The 14,646-nt window shown below is 35.7% G+C and overlaps 1 protein-coding gene across 13 annotated transcripts in view; it reads left to right on the top strand.

Annotated features, from left to right (window-relative positions):
* Positions 1-14,646, top strand: part of GULP1 (GULP PTB domain containing engulfment adaptor 1) — a 771,890-nt gene that overhangs the window by 668,569 nt on the left and 88,675 nt on the right. For all 13 annotated transcript variants that reach the window (XM_058711639.1, XM_058711708.1, XM_058711659.1 and 10 more), the window contains 2 exons: positions 633-704; positions 7,382-7,443. In XM_058711639.1, the coding sequence (XP_058567622.1) occupies positions 677-704; positions 7,382-7,443 (90 nt within the window). In that variant the 5' untranslated portion in view covers positions 633-676. The remainder of the gene's footprint in view (positions 1-632; positions 705-7,381; positions 7,444-14,646) is intronic.

Here is a 14,646-nt window from a genome sequence, read left to right as displayed (position 1 = left end):
TTCTGTTTGTTCAGTACTGTTAATAACCCCAAACTGTATCACACTTCTTACCTATAAGCTAAGAGAAAAGTATTAATCTTCTTTCTCCTTAAATTTGCAGATAAATATAATTAATGGTAGATGTATAATAGGCAAAAGACAAGAAGATTAGGGAACTTGGGAGGAAATTTATTTGAGATATTGTTCTTATCTGCTGTGCCACCCATAATATTGAGTACTTATGTTTATTCTTATTTATTCTTATGAATAAATTTATTTTTATTCAGTGTCTCGTGGGGAATTCCAGAGTACTGTTTATAAATATTTTAAAAAAATTTTAAAGACTTTGTGATTAAAATGCATTTCGGGGCGCCTGGGTGGCTCAGTCGGTTAAGTGTCCGACTTCGGCTCAGGTCATGATCTCACAGTCTGTGGGTTCGAGCCCCGTGTCGGGCACTATGCTGACAGCTCAGAGCCTGGAGCCTGCTTCCGATTCTGTGTCTCCCTCTCTCTCTGCCCCTCCCCTGCTCATGCTCTGTCTCTCTCTGTCTCAAAAATAAATAAAACATTAAAAAAAATTTTTTAATGCATTTCCATAAAAGAGGTTTGTCAATGTTTCTTTTTGCTTGAATTTTTTTTTTTTTTTTTTATAGGATATCAAGTGTGATTGAACTCAACGTCTGTTTGGCTGATCATCATGAATCGTGCTTTTAGCAGAAAGAAAGGTAAGTGTTCACATTTAAAGGACCTGGGGGTCAATTCAAAATTACTATGAAAATCATAGTAATGATTTTCTAGTAATAGTATTTACTATTAACTGATGTTAAGGAATCAGTTTTTCCTATTATCAAATCACATGGTTCAGGAATGAGGTTAGAATAGAGTAACACACATCTGCAAACATTGCTAATTAACCTTCTTGGGTTATCACCCTGATGAAAGAGTGGATTTGTTTAATACGTTTAATTCAAAATACACTTATGACAGTGTGTTCTCTGGCAATTTTATTCTCTGGTGTGAAATTGCAAAAAATAAAGTGATCTCAAACTAGTCCTACTAGATAGCATAGCCGTATAATACTAAATTCGCTGGACTTAATAAAAATTTACCATGATTTGGGGCGCCTGGGTGGCGCAGTCGGTTAAGCGTCCGACTTCAGCCAGGTCACGATCTCGCGGTCTGTGGGTTCGAGCCCCGCGTCGGGCTCTGGGCTAATGGCTCGGAGCCTGGAGCCTGTTTCCGATTCTGTGTCTCCCTCTCTCTCTGCCCCTCCCCCGTTCATGCTCTGTCTCTCTCTGTCCCAAAAAATAAATAAAAAACGTTGAAAAAAAAAAATTAAAAAAAAAAAAAATTTACCATGATTTAATTTTTTAATGTTTATTTATTTTTGAGAAAGAGAGAGAGAGAGAGACAGAGTGGGAATGGTGGAGGGGCTGAGAGAGGGAGTCACAAAATCCGAAGCAGACTCCAGGCTCTGAGCTGTCAGTATAGAGCCTGATGCTGTGGGGCTCGAACTCACGAACTGTGAGACTGTGATCTGAGCCGAAGTTAGATGCTCCATTGACGGAGTCACCCAGGCACCCCAAATTTACCATGGTTTAAATTCATGCTTCTGCATGTCTGCACATGCTTCACTCACTCTTTATTGAATAACATGTGAGGCTTGATGGTAGGTAAATTGATAACGATGAGGCTAAAATAACTTTGTTATTAATTTGCAGGCAGGGATTTAAAATAAATATAAATGTAGTATATCATAATTATCAGCATAGGAATGAAAGAAGCAGCTAGTTAAATGCTGTTTTTTTAAGGGGCAGGAAAACATGGCATTTGACGAATGTTTCGTGATGCACTCATAGGAAAAATTGCAAAATTTGATAGTTTTACGTAGTTCAGTGAAGTTAAAATAATGTACCCTTGTCTTTTTGTAAGGAGCTATCTGCTGCTGGACACAAGGCTCTGCCCTATTTAATATGCTATCAGTGAATTGAGAGAGAATAATTAAATAGTCATACTCAAGTTCATAAGTGATTGAAAGCAGAAATACATGAACTGATGTGGTAGAATTACAGATATGTGGGGCTGAAATGACCAGTTGGGTCATATTCCACACTATAAACTTAATAAGATCATGTAAATTGCCAAACGTGGGTCCAGAAAATCGAACACTTTCATTTTTACTTATATACTGTTATTATTTGGAAGATGCACCTTAAATTCTATGTGGGTAAAAAATGAAGAATTAAGTCAACAGCGTGTATGAAAGGTTCTAGTTAATTTTCTAATGTATGAACAATGGACAGTCCAGAACCACGAAGTAGATTGTTCTCTTCCATTCCATGAAGTCTGGCATAGTGTGTTCTCTCTTTAAAGGACTGATTGACACATTGTGTCACACACAGATGAGAAAGCTGGGGTGACTTCAGGGCTTTCAACCTAGAACAGGAAGTATGGCTGAGAACCCTTGGTGTGGTCTTTCAGTGTTTGGAGGACTGTCATGTGGTCATGGGAATAAGTTTAATACAGATCATATGAGTACAAATTACAAGGTCATTGATTTAATGCAGGAAAAAATTCCAACAAAGTTGTGCAAACATATCATAGAATTGCTTGAAGTACAAACTTTTTTTTTTGTTTTGGAAGTGAGAAGTGTTCAAACATTTGGCAGAGGATTGATGTATTCAGTAAGGATGTGAACTTTCAGGCACCTTTCAACCTTGGGAAACTGGGAATTTATTATTTTGATTATTTTTCTGAATAAGGGGAAGGCAAAATAATATTTATTGTGGTCTGCAGCTTGCATCAGATTTAAAACATACATTGGAAGTAAAATAATGTTTCATTTTTAATTCTTTTACTAGTAAAAAAAGAATCTGGAAACAATCCTATGATACATATAAGTATTTTTAATGAAGTAATAAAAATCTTACATCACAACTCGTCACTTTAATCATATTATCTTTTTTTTATTTTTTAAATGTTTATTTATTTTGAGAGAGAGAGACAGAGACAGAGAGACAGAGAGAGAGAGACAGAGCATGAGGCAGGGTAGAGGCAGAGAGGGAGGAAAACACAGAATCTGAAGCAGGCTCCAGGCCCCAAGCTATCAGCACAGAGCCAGACGTGGGGCTTGAATCCACGAACTGCGAGATCATGACCCAAGCTGAAGTCGGACGCTTAACCGACTGAGCCACCCAGGCACCCCTTTATTGTCTTATTTTTAATGTTTATTTATTTTTGAGAGACAGACAGAGTGCGAGTGAGGGAGGGGCAGGGAGAGAGGGAAACACAGAATCCAAAGCAGCCTTCAGGCTCTGAACTGTCAGCACAGTGGGCTTGAACCCACGAACCGCGAGATAGTGACCTGAGCCCAAGTCAGACGCTTAACTGACTGAGCGCCCAGGCACCCCCATATTATCTTATTTTTAAAAAACATTTCTAGGTGCGCCTGGGTGGCTCAGTCGGTTAAGCGGCCGACTTCGGCTCAGGTCACGATCTCATGGTCCGTGAGTTCGAGCCCCGCGCTGGGCTCTGTGCTGACAGCTCAGAGCCCGGAGCCTGCTTCGAATTTTGTGTCTCCCTCTCTCTCTGACCCTCCCCCGTTCATGCTCTGTCTCTCTCTGTCTCAAAAATAAATAAACGCTTAAAAAAAAAAAAAAAAAAAAGCACTTCTAGATTCTTTTTATTTGCTTACATTTCCTTTTCCCATGGTTTTAAAGTTGAAACTCCCTGTTTCTAATTTCTCTTTAGTTGAAGAGGATTTTGGAGTTTTTCACAGAGAAATCCCAAGTAACCAGCAATAGTATATTTGTTTCATTTGACGACGGTGGAAAAATATAGCCATGGGGAAAACTGGACTGATTTAGAGAATCAGGAAAGAGAAGCATTTGTTCTTTCCTGCTTTGCCTCATTCTCTTTAAAACGTTTCTTTTTTTTTCCTCCAAGTTTAATGACTAGATTTCCTTATCAGGAAATTACTGATCAATATTTTGCTCTAATTCCAAGTTAGAATTGATACCAGAAGTTCTACCCACTTACTAATCAATTCTGACTCTCACTTAGTGAGGTTGTTAAAGGAAGAATTCTTAGAGCCTCTGCTGCTAGTTTCAACCAATAGCACTATTTGGTTGAATTTTAATTTGAGTTGGAAAAATTGAATTTTATGAGAGAAGTCCTACATCTTGACAATCAGGAGCTGTAATTGTACCCCTAGAGAATATATTATTCAGTCATATTTCCAATAACTAACATCAGCACACACTGTATATTCTACTCTAAACAAAGTTTCAATCAGTAAAAACTCATCTCTTCTTTCATAATTGTCCAATTTACTTAGTTATCACATGCAACCTTACTAAATTGTCCTGTACTCAGAAGCCTATGGAAAAGAGATCATCTTAAATTCAAACATATATTTTTTTCTTGTTATCAGCCTTTCCAATTAGTATGTTGTCTGGTATTCTTTGGTTGAATTACCGGTGACTTCACTGATTTTCTTTGTAAATGCTCTCTCTAACGCTACAGATTCTAAAAAAGAGTGAATGTATTAGATTTGCATCATTGTGGACTATTTTGAAGAGATCTATAAAAATTAGTCTAACCTTATAATCATTGATTATTTAATGAATGTATTTGTTCTATAGCTCCTTTCTTATTTTAGCTTTCTCTTTGAGTTTTTACAATCCTATAATAAATTCATTACATCAAAAATGAATAATTTAGTAAGAAAACATAAAGCATTGAATGTGAATGCATGTGATTAAATAATTCAACCAGATGCTCTTCATTTTCTTTATCAGTTGACAAACTGATGAGTAGATATAGCATCACAGTTAAAATTTAATATTTAAGTATGATTTCCCTTTTTTAACCCATTCACATGCAGGCATTCACCCAACACCATTTTGTTTTAAATTTGATATACTAAGGGCACCTAGGTGCCTCAGTCAGTTAAGCTTCCAACTCTTGATTTCGGTTCAGGTCATGATCTGAGCTCAGGGTTCATGAGTTCGAGCCCTGCGTTGTTGGGCTCTGTGCTGACAACGTGGAGCCTGCTTTAGATTCTCTCTCTCCTTCTCTCTCTCTACCCCTCCTCTGCTTACATTCTCTCTCCCAAAATAAATAAATAAACTTAAAAAAATAAATTTGATATACCCAAAGTAGATGCTTTCAATATACTAAGCTCTGTTGATACAGTAATAATGAACTTCCTGCATCATTCTTGATGAGCTCTTAATCTAAGTGCATTTTGAACACAGATTTATTGACCTAGCAGTCAGAGTGGTTTGATACTTGCCAAGTATTTTGAAATGTTGGCATTTCATTTATGTGACTGTTTACTCTTGAGTTAGTGATTACAGTTTAATTTCAAGGAAGGGGGCACATTCTGAAGTGTCTGTGTTCCTGTTTCTTTACCAGTTCCATATATCTAATTGCTCCTATCGGCATAGATAGATAGTGACCGGGAACCATCATCTGTACTCACTCTTCAAGGTCAGTCACATCTAAATGAATTAATATAAAGAGTTTTATTCTGTTAGTTTTTCCTTTTGCCAAAGTATAAATTAGGATGACAGTAAGGATGTGTTTTAGAAATCTTTCAGGTGTTCTAAGTATACTGCCTGTACTAGAGGTATGTAATGAACAACCACTAAACCATCATCTCTTGACGATGTGGATGTAGTTTTTTTGTCATTGTGACAACTGCGGCTTCTCCACTGGTAATTTAACATTGTGAATATTTTAGTCTGTCATCAGTAACAGCTGGATGTAACTACCCTTTTTCTAGGTCACTGCAATACAAGACTAGAATGGAAGTAGTATCATCAGTTTTCAAATAATAGTAGCTTATAGGAGAAAGCAATTATCCCTCTGCCTCAGGATTGGAATGGACCATTATATTCAGATTTAGACTTTATATACTTCTGAGCAGTGTCATGTATCTTAGAAAAGGAGACATGAGAATAATTGAGTTAAGGGGTTACAAAAAGAAATTAGATTTTTTTTTTTTTTAGGTTTCCTAAAGGCAGATCTTTGTTTTTATTATCTTGATGTTTTTATTGTTCTGGTGTATAGCATTGTGATTAATTTCTTTTAATATACAAGTGCAATATTGTATCCCAAATCTAAGTACAAATTATTCTTGAATTAATCACTTCACCATTTAGTAGCAGTCATAAAGAGAAAACTGTAATTAAAATGAAAATCCTTATAGGAAATAAAAATTTTCTACATCAATACAATGTCGATATGCTTTTTTGAAGCTTAGAATGTGTTGCTTCTCAACATACTTCACCCATGCACAACTATCACATATCTGCTTCAGTAGTCAGAAATAGCCCTAAGGTGCACCATGAGCTTGGGATTTTATTGATCCCTCATGTTTTGTCTCAGAAGTTCTTGTGAACATTGTACCCCATAAACATGTTTAATTTAAATATAGTGCATTATTTTCCAAATGGTATAAAGTAATTGACATTCCGGAAAGATAGGCCTTTTTCTCTTTGTCCTCACGATCCCCCAGTTTGAGAAGAACATATTGAAGATACCAAACTAGTTTCTGTTAACATCATTTTCAAATGTTTCAAATTGAATGTTAAAAATACTTCATTAGTAATCTATTTCTTTTCAGTACGTACTTATTTACTATTTTTCATGGTGAAATACGTCTTTCATTCTATTCTGTTCATAATATTGATTCTAAATGTTTTAATTCTGTGAGGAGTAGAATACAAAACTCTACTAAAGGAGACAATGGTTTTTGAAGATTGAGAAGTTTTACAACAAACAAATGCAATTTCGAAAATGTAGTCAAATATGATTAGTTTAACATTTTTTTGGTTTTTCTTCACTTATACAGTCCACAAAATATTTTGGAAGATATGTGGAATATGTAAATACAATCCAAAATTGAATGAAAAATATTTTTCTATTTCTAACAATAATACACAATACAAATTATTTTCAATATGTTTTATTCTTTTAGTCACTTTGTTTTTAATATTCTCTTAAACTAATCTAAGGACTATTTGAAAGGTTGAAGATTTATTGATTAGGGAACTTTTTAAAAAAACTGTTAACCACGAGAGTATAAAAGGAAATGAGAAAGATATCACATAATCACATAATTGATGTAACTACTTGTAGTCCACTGAGTTGTTACTTTTTAAACCGTCTTTTAAATCAAGCCTATAGCTTATTATGGTCTTTTTATCCCAAGTTTGTATACACTTTCCAGCTACATTGTTTTTATATCTGACTAGTTATTCTTTCTCAATTTAGCAAAGGAATCATGATTTAGAATTGCTCCCACCCATATCACACTCCTTACATATGCTAATGAATGAATATGACACCCTTAGAACGTATAATTTAATTTAACACTGTGTGTTCTTCATTGCAGACAAAACATGGATGCATACGCCTGAAGCTTTATCAAAACATTACATTCCCTATAATGCAAAGGTAAAATAGTTTATATGATATTATTGAATTTATTTTTTGTTATATTATTATTATTAAATTCATGGTCAGTCTTAGGAAGATTGCTTATGCATTGGCATTTCCTAGTAGATGATCCCTGAAAAAAAATTGCATAAATAATTTTGTAATGGATAGTATGGGAAATGATTTTTCTCTCCAAATAAGTTAATTCTTTTTTTTCCCTGTCACTCCAAGTAAGGGATTATTATTATTTAAAAAAAAATTTTTAATGTTTATTTTTGAGAGAGAAAGTGAGAGAGAGACAGAGCACAAGGGGAAGGGCAGAGAGAGGGAGACAGAATCTGTAGCAGGCTCCAGGCTCTGAGCTGTCAGCACAGAGCCTGACGCGGGGATCGAACCCATGAACGGTGAGATCATGACCTGAGGCAAAGTTGGATGCTTAACTGACTGAGCCACCCAGGTACCCCCAAATATGTGATTATTTTATTTAATTATAAAGAGTATTCTTTATAATTTCTGTCAGTCATGTATGTATTTTCTTCACATGATTTTGGCTATCATTGAAATTAATTTGTAGTATCATGGCCTATAGGAAATAAAACAACCAACAAATTAGCATCCTTTAAAAGCACTTTAATGTTGAATTACACAGCAGAATATAAAAAACTAACTTGATAATGAGAGAAATGAGCTACAATTTTAATGAATGCAATTATCATTCAAAACAAGAAAGACGAAACTTAAACTATTAAGAAAACAGAAAAAGAGCACATTATTTTACTCTTTTGTTTAGTTTTCTTCATTTTAATAGAGAAATAGAAACAATCTATGCCCCATATCTTCAAAGATTTGATTCATTGTCAATGTTGGAAAAGGGGACAAATAAACGAATGCACTTTGTGAAAATATCTTTACAGATAGGTGTTATTTTAGAAATAGGGAGCACAAAACCTAAAATAAGATTTCAGAGAAATCTGAGTCTAAACTTGTAAGATACAGGAGAGAAAGTTGCATTGGGAACATGCAAGTGGGTCTGACTTAAACAACTGACCTTTGGACACAGTATGGGGAAAACAGAAAATGATAATGTTATTTTTATTTTTATTTTTTTTTTATTATTATTATTATTTTCCAAAAGAGAAGAAAGCCAATGTTCTCTCTTCTCAGTTTTCTTTCTTTTTTTTTTTTTCAACATTTTTAAATTTATTTTTGGGACAGAGAGAGACAGAGCATGAACGGGGGAGGGGCAGAGAGAGAGGGAGACACAGAATCGGAAACAGGCTCCAGGCTCCGAGCCATCAGCTCAGAGCCTGATGCGGGGCTCGAACTCACGGACCGCGAGATCGTGACCTGGCTGAAGTCGGACGCTTAACCGACTGCGCCACCCAGGCGCCCCGATAATGTTATTTTTATAAGGGAACTTAAGGATTTATGGATTAGTAAACTACATATGTATAATGAGAAGAGGTATGAGGAATTATTTTAGGAATAATTTTAGAAAAAACATTTATTGAACAGAAAGTCAATGCTATTTAATAGAGAACCTCTTGAGTGCTGGTCTGAGTCTGAATCATAGGAAGATGCATTACAAGGCCATCTAGAGGCCCGTCCAGAGCGGTTGCTCAGCAGTGAGATTTGTAGAGTACAGCAACTCAATTTTTTCTTGCTGACTTCATAGCAAAGAAATGCTCTAAAATATTTTTGGTGTAAAACTAATATACTTGAAATCATTGCAATGCTTAGGAATTTCTCTGTAATGTTACCCTGAAGATGAATAGCCATGATTTAGTATGAAAGGTTTAGTTAGCTGAATGAGAAAAATTGAGTTAATATTATCTCTCTTCCACAGACATTTCTCATATTAACTATTGAGAAACTATATGAAAAGTATAGAGAAAAAAATTAATCTTGAAGACCACTATTATTTTAAAATGCATGCTCAATATCTTGATCATACTAGAGTCATATCTTTAAAGTAAAATCACCACGTATTATTTTTTTTATATGTATCTCAGTTTGAAAGACTGGTTTATAAAGCGTTAAAAGATTCTAATTAGAACTACCCTTAACCTTAACTGCAGTATGAACAGTGGAGATCTGCTTGTCTACATGGAAAAATTGCATGTGCTAATTCACAGGTGCATAACAACTATAAAGCATTCCACATGCAGTAGAGGGAGGGGACAGGAACATCTTTCCAGACTGAGGTCAGTAAATTATAAGAGCAGGTCAATTTTCTCCATTCTAATATGGCCTCTTGAGTAATAATAAATGTCATGTATACCAAGTAGTGTTAAAACTATCTGAAAAACATTATTTTTTTCTACATTCCTTTTTTGTTTTTTTTTTTTTTTGTGGGACATTTCAAATTCATCATTAGTATTTATTTTTGAAAATTTTCTGTATTTCTTTAGTATACATGCCATTTGAAAACCAAATCCATGTCCATAGGAAGTACCTTAGCACAACAACAACAACAACAACAAATGCAGACTCTTGGGGTGCCTGGCTGGCTGGGTTCATAGAGCATGAGACTCTTGATCTCAGGGTTGTGAGTTCAGGCCTCATGTTGGGTACAAAATCTGCTTAAATACACACACAACAAAAAATAGTAATAAAAAAAAGAAACAACAACAACAAAGTAAAATAAATACCAAAGGTTAATAAATATATGAAAAAAGATTCTCAATTTCACTTACAATCAAATAAATACTTAAAAAAATACAGACTTTAGAACTCAAAAAAATACAGACTCTAGAATTAGATTAACTTAGTGTATATCCTGAGTCCGACACTTGTTAGCAATCAGTTTTTGGGCAAATAACCTAATCTGTCTGTGTCAACAGTTATTCATGTGGAATAGGGATAATAATAATTTCTCAGTTGAGTTATTATAGACATAAATTATTAGGTAAGTATTTAAAGGATAACTGGAATAAAAGAACTACTTAATAAATGTGGCAATCACTACCTTACCTTTCATTTTTCACAAGACTTAACCAAAATGTCTATTTTATAATAGGTGTTCAATATAGATGTATTTGATGAATTAATGCATAATAACATTTCCAACATAGTTAATTTCAGTGAGCCCTAATACATGTGAGGTACATGATCTCATTTAGTATTTGCCATGATTCAGTATGGTGATTATTAATCTCTACATCAGAGAAAACTTTATACATTATGTAAGAGAAAACTACGGCTGAAAGATTAAGTAATTTGCCTATTGCCAGAAAGCTAGTAAGACAGAGCCAGAGTGGAAAACTGAAGTCGATATGACTTCAAAGATTTGCTGGGGCTTTTTTATTTTTAAAAATTTTTTTAATGTTTATTTGTTTTTGAGAGAGAAAGAGAGAGAGCGTGTGTGAGCAGGGGCAGGGAAGGGGCAGAGAGAGGGAGAGACACAGAACCTGAAGTGGGCTCCAGCTCTGTGCTGTCAGCACAGCCTGACGCGGGGCTTGAACTCAAGAAATGTGAGATCATGACCTGAGCTGAAGTTGGACGCTTAACCGACCGAGCCACCCAGGCGCCCAAAGATTTGCGTTTTTTATGTATATAATAACACTTTATTATTCACTCATCTGTTACATTGCTGATGTGTATAAGGTGCCATTACTGAAGTCTCACTTGAATATTGGTGAAACTTCAGAGCTATATAACACATCTTATATTCTTATGGATCTTACAGTCATAAGGAAATATACAAAAATAACATAAAAGTCAGATCATGTTCTGTGTCATTCAAATGGCACTTAACAGAAAGTTATAGAGATTCAGAGAATGGTGTCATTCTTGTTTTATGAAAATGGGAGTGAGGTAGGATTCCCAAGGGTCAAAGCAAGGGTGGAATGACCATTTCACGCGGAGATATCTGAAGGAAGATGAGTAGAGTCCATAAGGTCTAAGGCACAAACTAAATATGGCAAAAGTTGGGTTGTGGCATAAAGTACTAATGATGGTAAAATGTTTTATCAGTCAAGGTGCCATCTGAGAAACAGAACTACTAGCTTGTACACACGCACACATGCACATGTGTGCGCACACACATTTCTCTCAAGGAATGGGTTATGCCGTTATGAGGCTGGATGGGCAATTTTGAAAAGCATATTGCAGGCCATCAAGAAGCACAGGCTGGAAGTTCTTGGGCAGGACCTGACCTCAGGTGGAATTTCTTTTTTAGGGACACAGCAGTTCTATTCTTAAGGCCTTTAAATTGATTGTATTAAACCCACTCAGATTATCTAAGATGTTCTTCTTTGCATAAAGTCAACTGATTATAGATGTTAGTCATATCTACAAAATGACTTATGGCAAAACCTAGATTAGTATTTGACTGAAAACTGGATAATATAAGCTGGCCCAATTGGCATATAGCACTGACCATCGCAAGTACTAATGATGGGCAAGGCTAAAAAGATGAAATTAAGAAGGCTTTGCATGGCAGCAGAAGCAGTTTGAGTAGTGAACTAATCAAGTAGGATTTTAGGAGGATAAATCTGTAATGATCTAAAGTTGTTTTGGATCCAGAGCGATAGGAGGACTATCGACTTCTTAGGAAGTTATTTTAATGGTCTAAGTGTGTGATTCTAAATTTATATAGGGTAATAGATAAACATATAGTGGAAAATAAAGATGTGCTAAATATTCCAGGGAGAGAATTGATGCAACAGAGGAATAATTTATATGTGGGAAAAAGAAAAAATATCTATTTTCATCATGGTTCAAAAGGAGAATGATCATACCATTAAAAGAATTCCATCACTACATTCACTTTTGGGATCCACTGGTTACAAATTAATCTGAATAAATTTACCAGAGCTGTTCAAGAATCATAATTCTCCTGGGGAAATAGTAACTTTTACATTTAGGTGTTTTCAGTTTTTTGTTTTTTTGTTTTTTTAATGTTTATTTTTGAGAGAGAGAGGAGACAGAGCATGAGCAGGGGCAGAGAGAGAAAGTGAGACACAGAATCCAAAGTAGGCTTCAGGCTCCAAGCTGTCAGCACAAAGCTCAATGTGGGGCTCAAACTCACAAACCATGAGATCATGACCTGAGCCAAAGTCAGATGCTTAACCGACTGAGCCACCCAGGTGCCCCTAGGTGTTTTCAGTTTTAAAGTAATAGTTTTCTCCTTTCGTGTTATAATTTCTTTAATTTTTTAAGAACATATATTTGATCACATTCTTTTTCTTTATATAAGATTCTATTTCAAAAATTCGCATTTAATATTCAGAGTACACTTATTTTGGGTCATATGTGGATATAAAATAATAGTTATTTTCAAAAGTATTATTCTGTATAGGGTTCATTAATTTTTTTTTAATGAACAGCAACAGCATTAATAATAGTTCATTGGGAATTCTGCATATTATCCTGTGTACTCTCTAGTCATGTTTTTCAAACTATAGGTTATGCTTTTTTTTATGAAAAAAATTGGGTCGTGAGTTTAATGCATGGGATCATGGGTGGCATGTATTTATTTATTTTTTTAAATTTTTTAATTTTTTAAAAATTTTTTAACGTTTATTTATTTTTGAAACAGAGAGACAGAGCATGAATGGGGGAGGGACAGAGAGAGGGAGACACAGAATCCGAAACAGGCTCCAGGCTCTGAGCTGCCAGCACAGAGCCCGACGTGGGACTCGAACTCACGGACCACGAGACCATGACCTGAGCCCAAGTCGGCCGCTCAACCGACTGAGCCACCCAGGCGCCCCAAGGATGGCATGTATTTAAAAATGAAATAGAACAGAAGAGAAAAAAGATAAGACATTTCTAGAATGCATATGGTAAATATTAATTTGTTCCATAAAATTGTGGTTCATAGTCATAAGAGTATGAAAGCCACTGCCTTCAAACAGTAAGCTGCCTTTGAATGGTACCAAAGTCTTCACCAGATTTAACTCATTCAAATCATAAAATAATAATAGGGGGAACTGCTTAAAAGAGCCATTAAAGGGGCGCCTGGGTGGCTCAGTCGGTTAAGCATCTGACTTCGGCTCAGGTCATGATCTCACGGTCCGTGAGTTCGAGCCCCGCGTCGGGCTCTGTGCTGACCGCTCGGAGCCTGGAGCCTGTTTCGGATTCTGTGTCTCCCTCTCTCTCTGCCCCTCCCCTGTTCATGCTCTTTCTCTCTCTGTCTCAAAAATAAATAAACGTTAAAATTAAAAAAAAAAAAAGAGCCATTAAATTTTTAATAAAGATGATACACATGTAAATTTAACCACATGTCCTCACTGAATATAGTATCTTAAAATTATTTCTGAATATGCATATACACATGGTAAAGTGATAGAGAAATAGAGTAAAATGTAATTACAAGTTCCCTGTGCACCCATTCATTCACAATGGCTTATCCATTTGAATGGAGTTCCTAATGCATGCAAGGTCCTGATCTAGAAAAATGGGATTGGATTAGTCAACCAAAGAGATAAAATCCTGCTCTCCTGGGCTTTACATATAATAAGTAAAATAATATTACTTTTTCTGAGAAACACTTGATAACAAAATTATATCTTTATTTCTTAATACATTGATTATTGTATTGATTTGTATTATTTATGTTATTAATATAGAGTGTTAGTATTATTTATATATTATATGGTGTATATATTAATATATATATTATTTATTTATTTTGTTAGTTAATGTTTATTTTTGAGACAGAGCGTGAGTGGGGAGGGGCAGAGAGAGAGGGAGACACAGAATCTGAAGCAGGCTCCAGGCTCTGAGCTGTCAGCACACAGCCCATCGTGGGACTTGAACTCACAAGCCATGAGATCATTACCTGAGCTGAAGTCGGATGCTTAACTGACTGAGCCACCCAGGTGCCCCTATTAAAATATATATTATGAACACAACATGTTACTTATTCATACAGTATTCATACTAACTCATACAGTACTGCAATGCAGAAAAATAAAGCAGGATATTGGGGATTGGGAGAAGTGGGAAAGAGGGAGAGGTGGTGCTGTGTTACACAGAATGGTCAGGGACAATCTCTGAGGAGGGCAAATGCCTTAGGGAAATGACAAAGTGAGACATGTGGCCACATGCCAGAAGAGCAGTCCGGACATGGCCAGCATTTGCAAGGTGGGAGCATGCTTGCCTAGTCAAAATCTTATCAGGGGTTGGGGTGGCTGGAATGCAGTAGAATGTGGTGGAAGGACGGGAAGCCCCAAAGGCACATGTGGAGTAGAGCAGGTGGGACAGTGGGTGCCT

Source organism: Neofelis nebulosa, chromosome 2 (genome assembly GCF_028018385.1).
Source record: "Neofelis nebulosa isolate mNeoNeb1 chromosome 2, mNeoNeb1.pri, whole genome shotgun sequence".
In the NCBI taxonomy this organism is placed as follows: Eukaryota; Metazoa; Chordata; class Mammalia; order Carnivora; family Felidae; genus Neofelis; species Neofelis nebulosa.
Note: the sequence above shows the minus strand (reverse complement) of the source record. Positions and strands in the feature narration are given on the sequence as shown.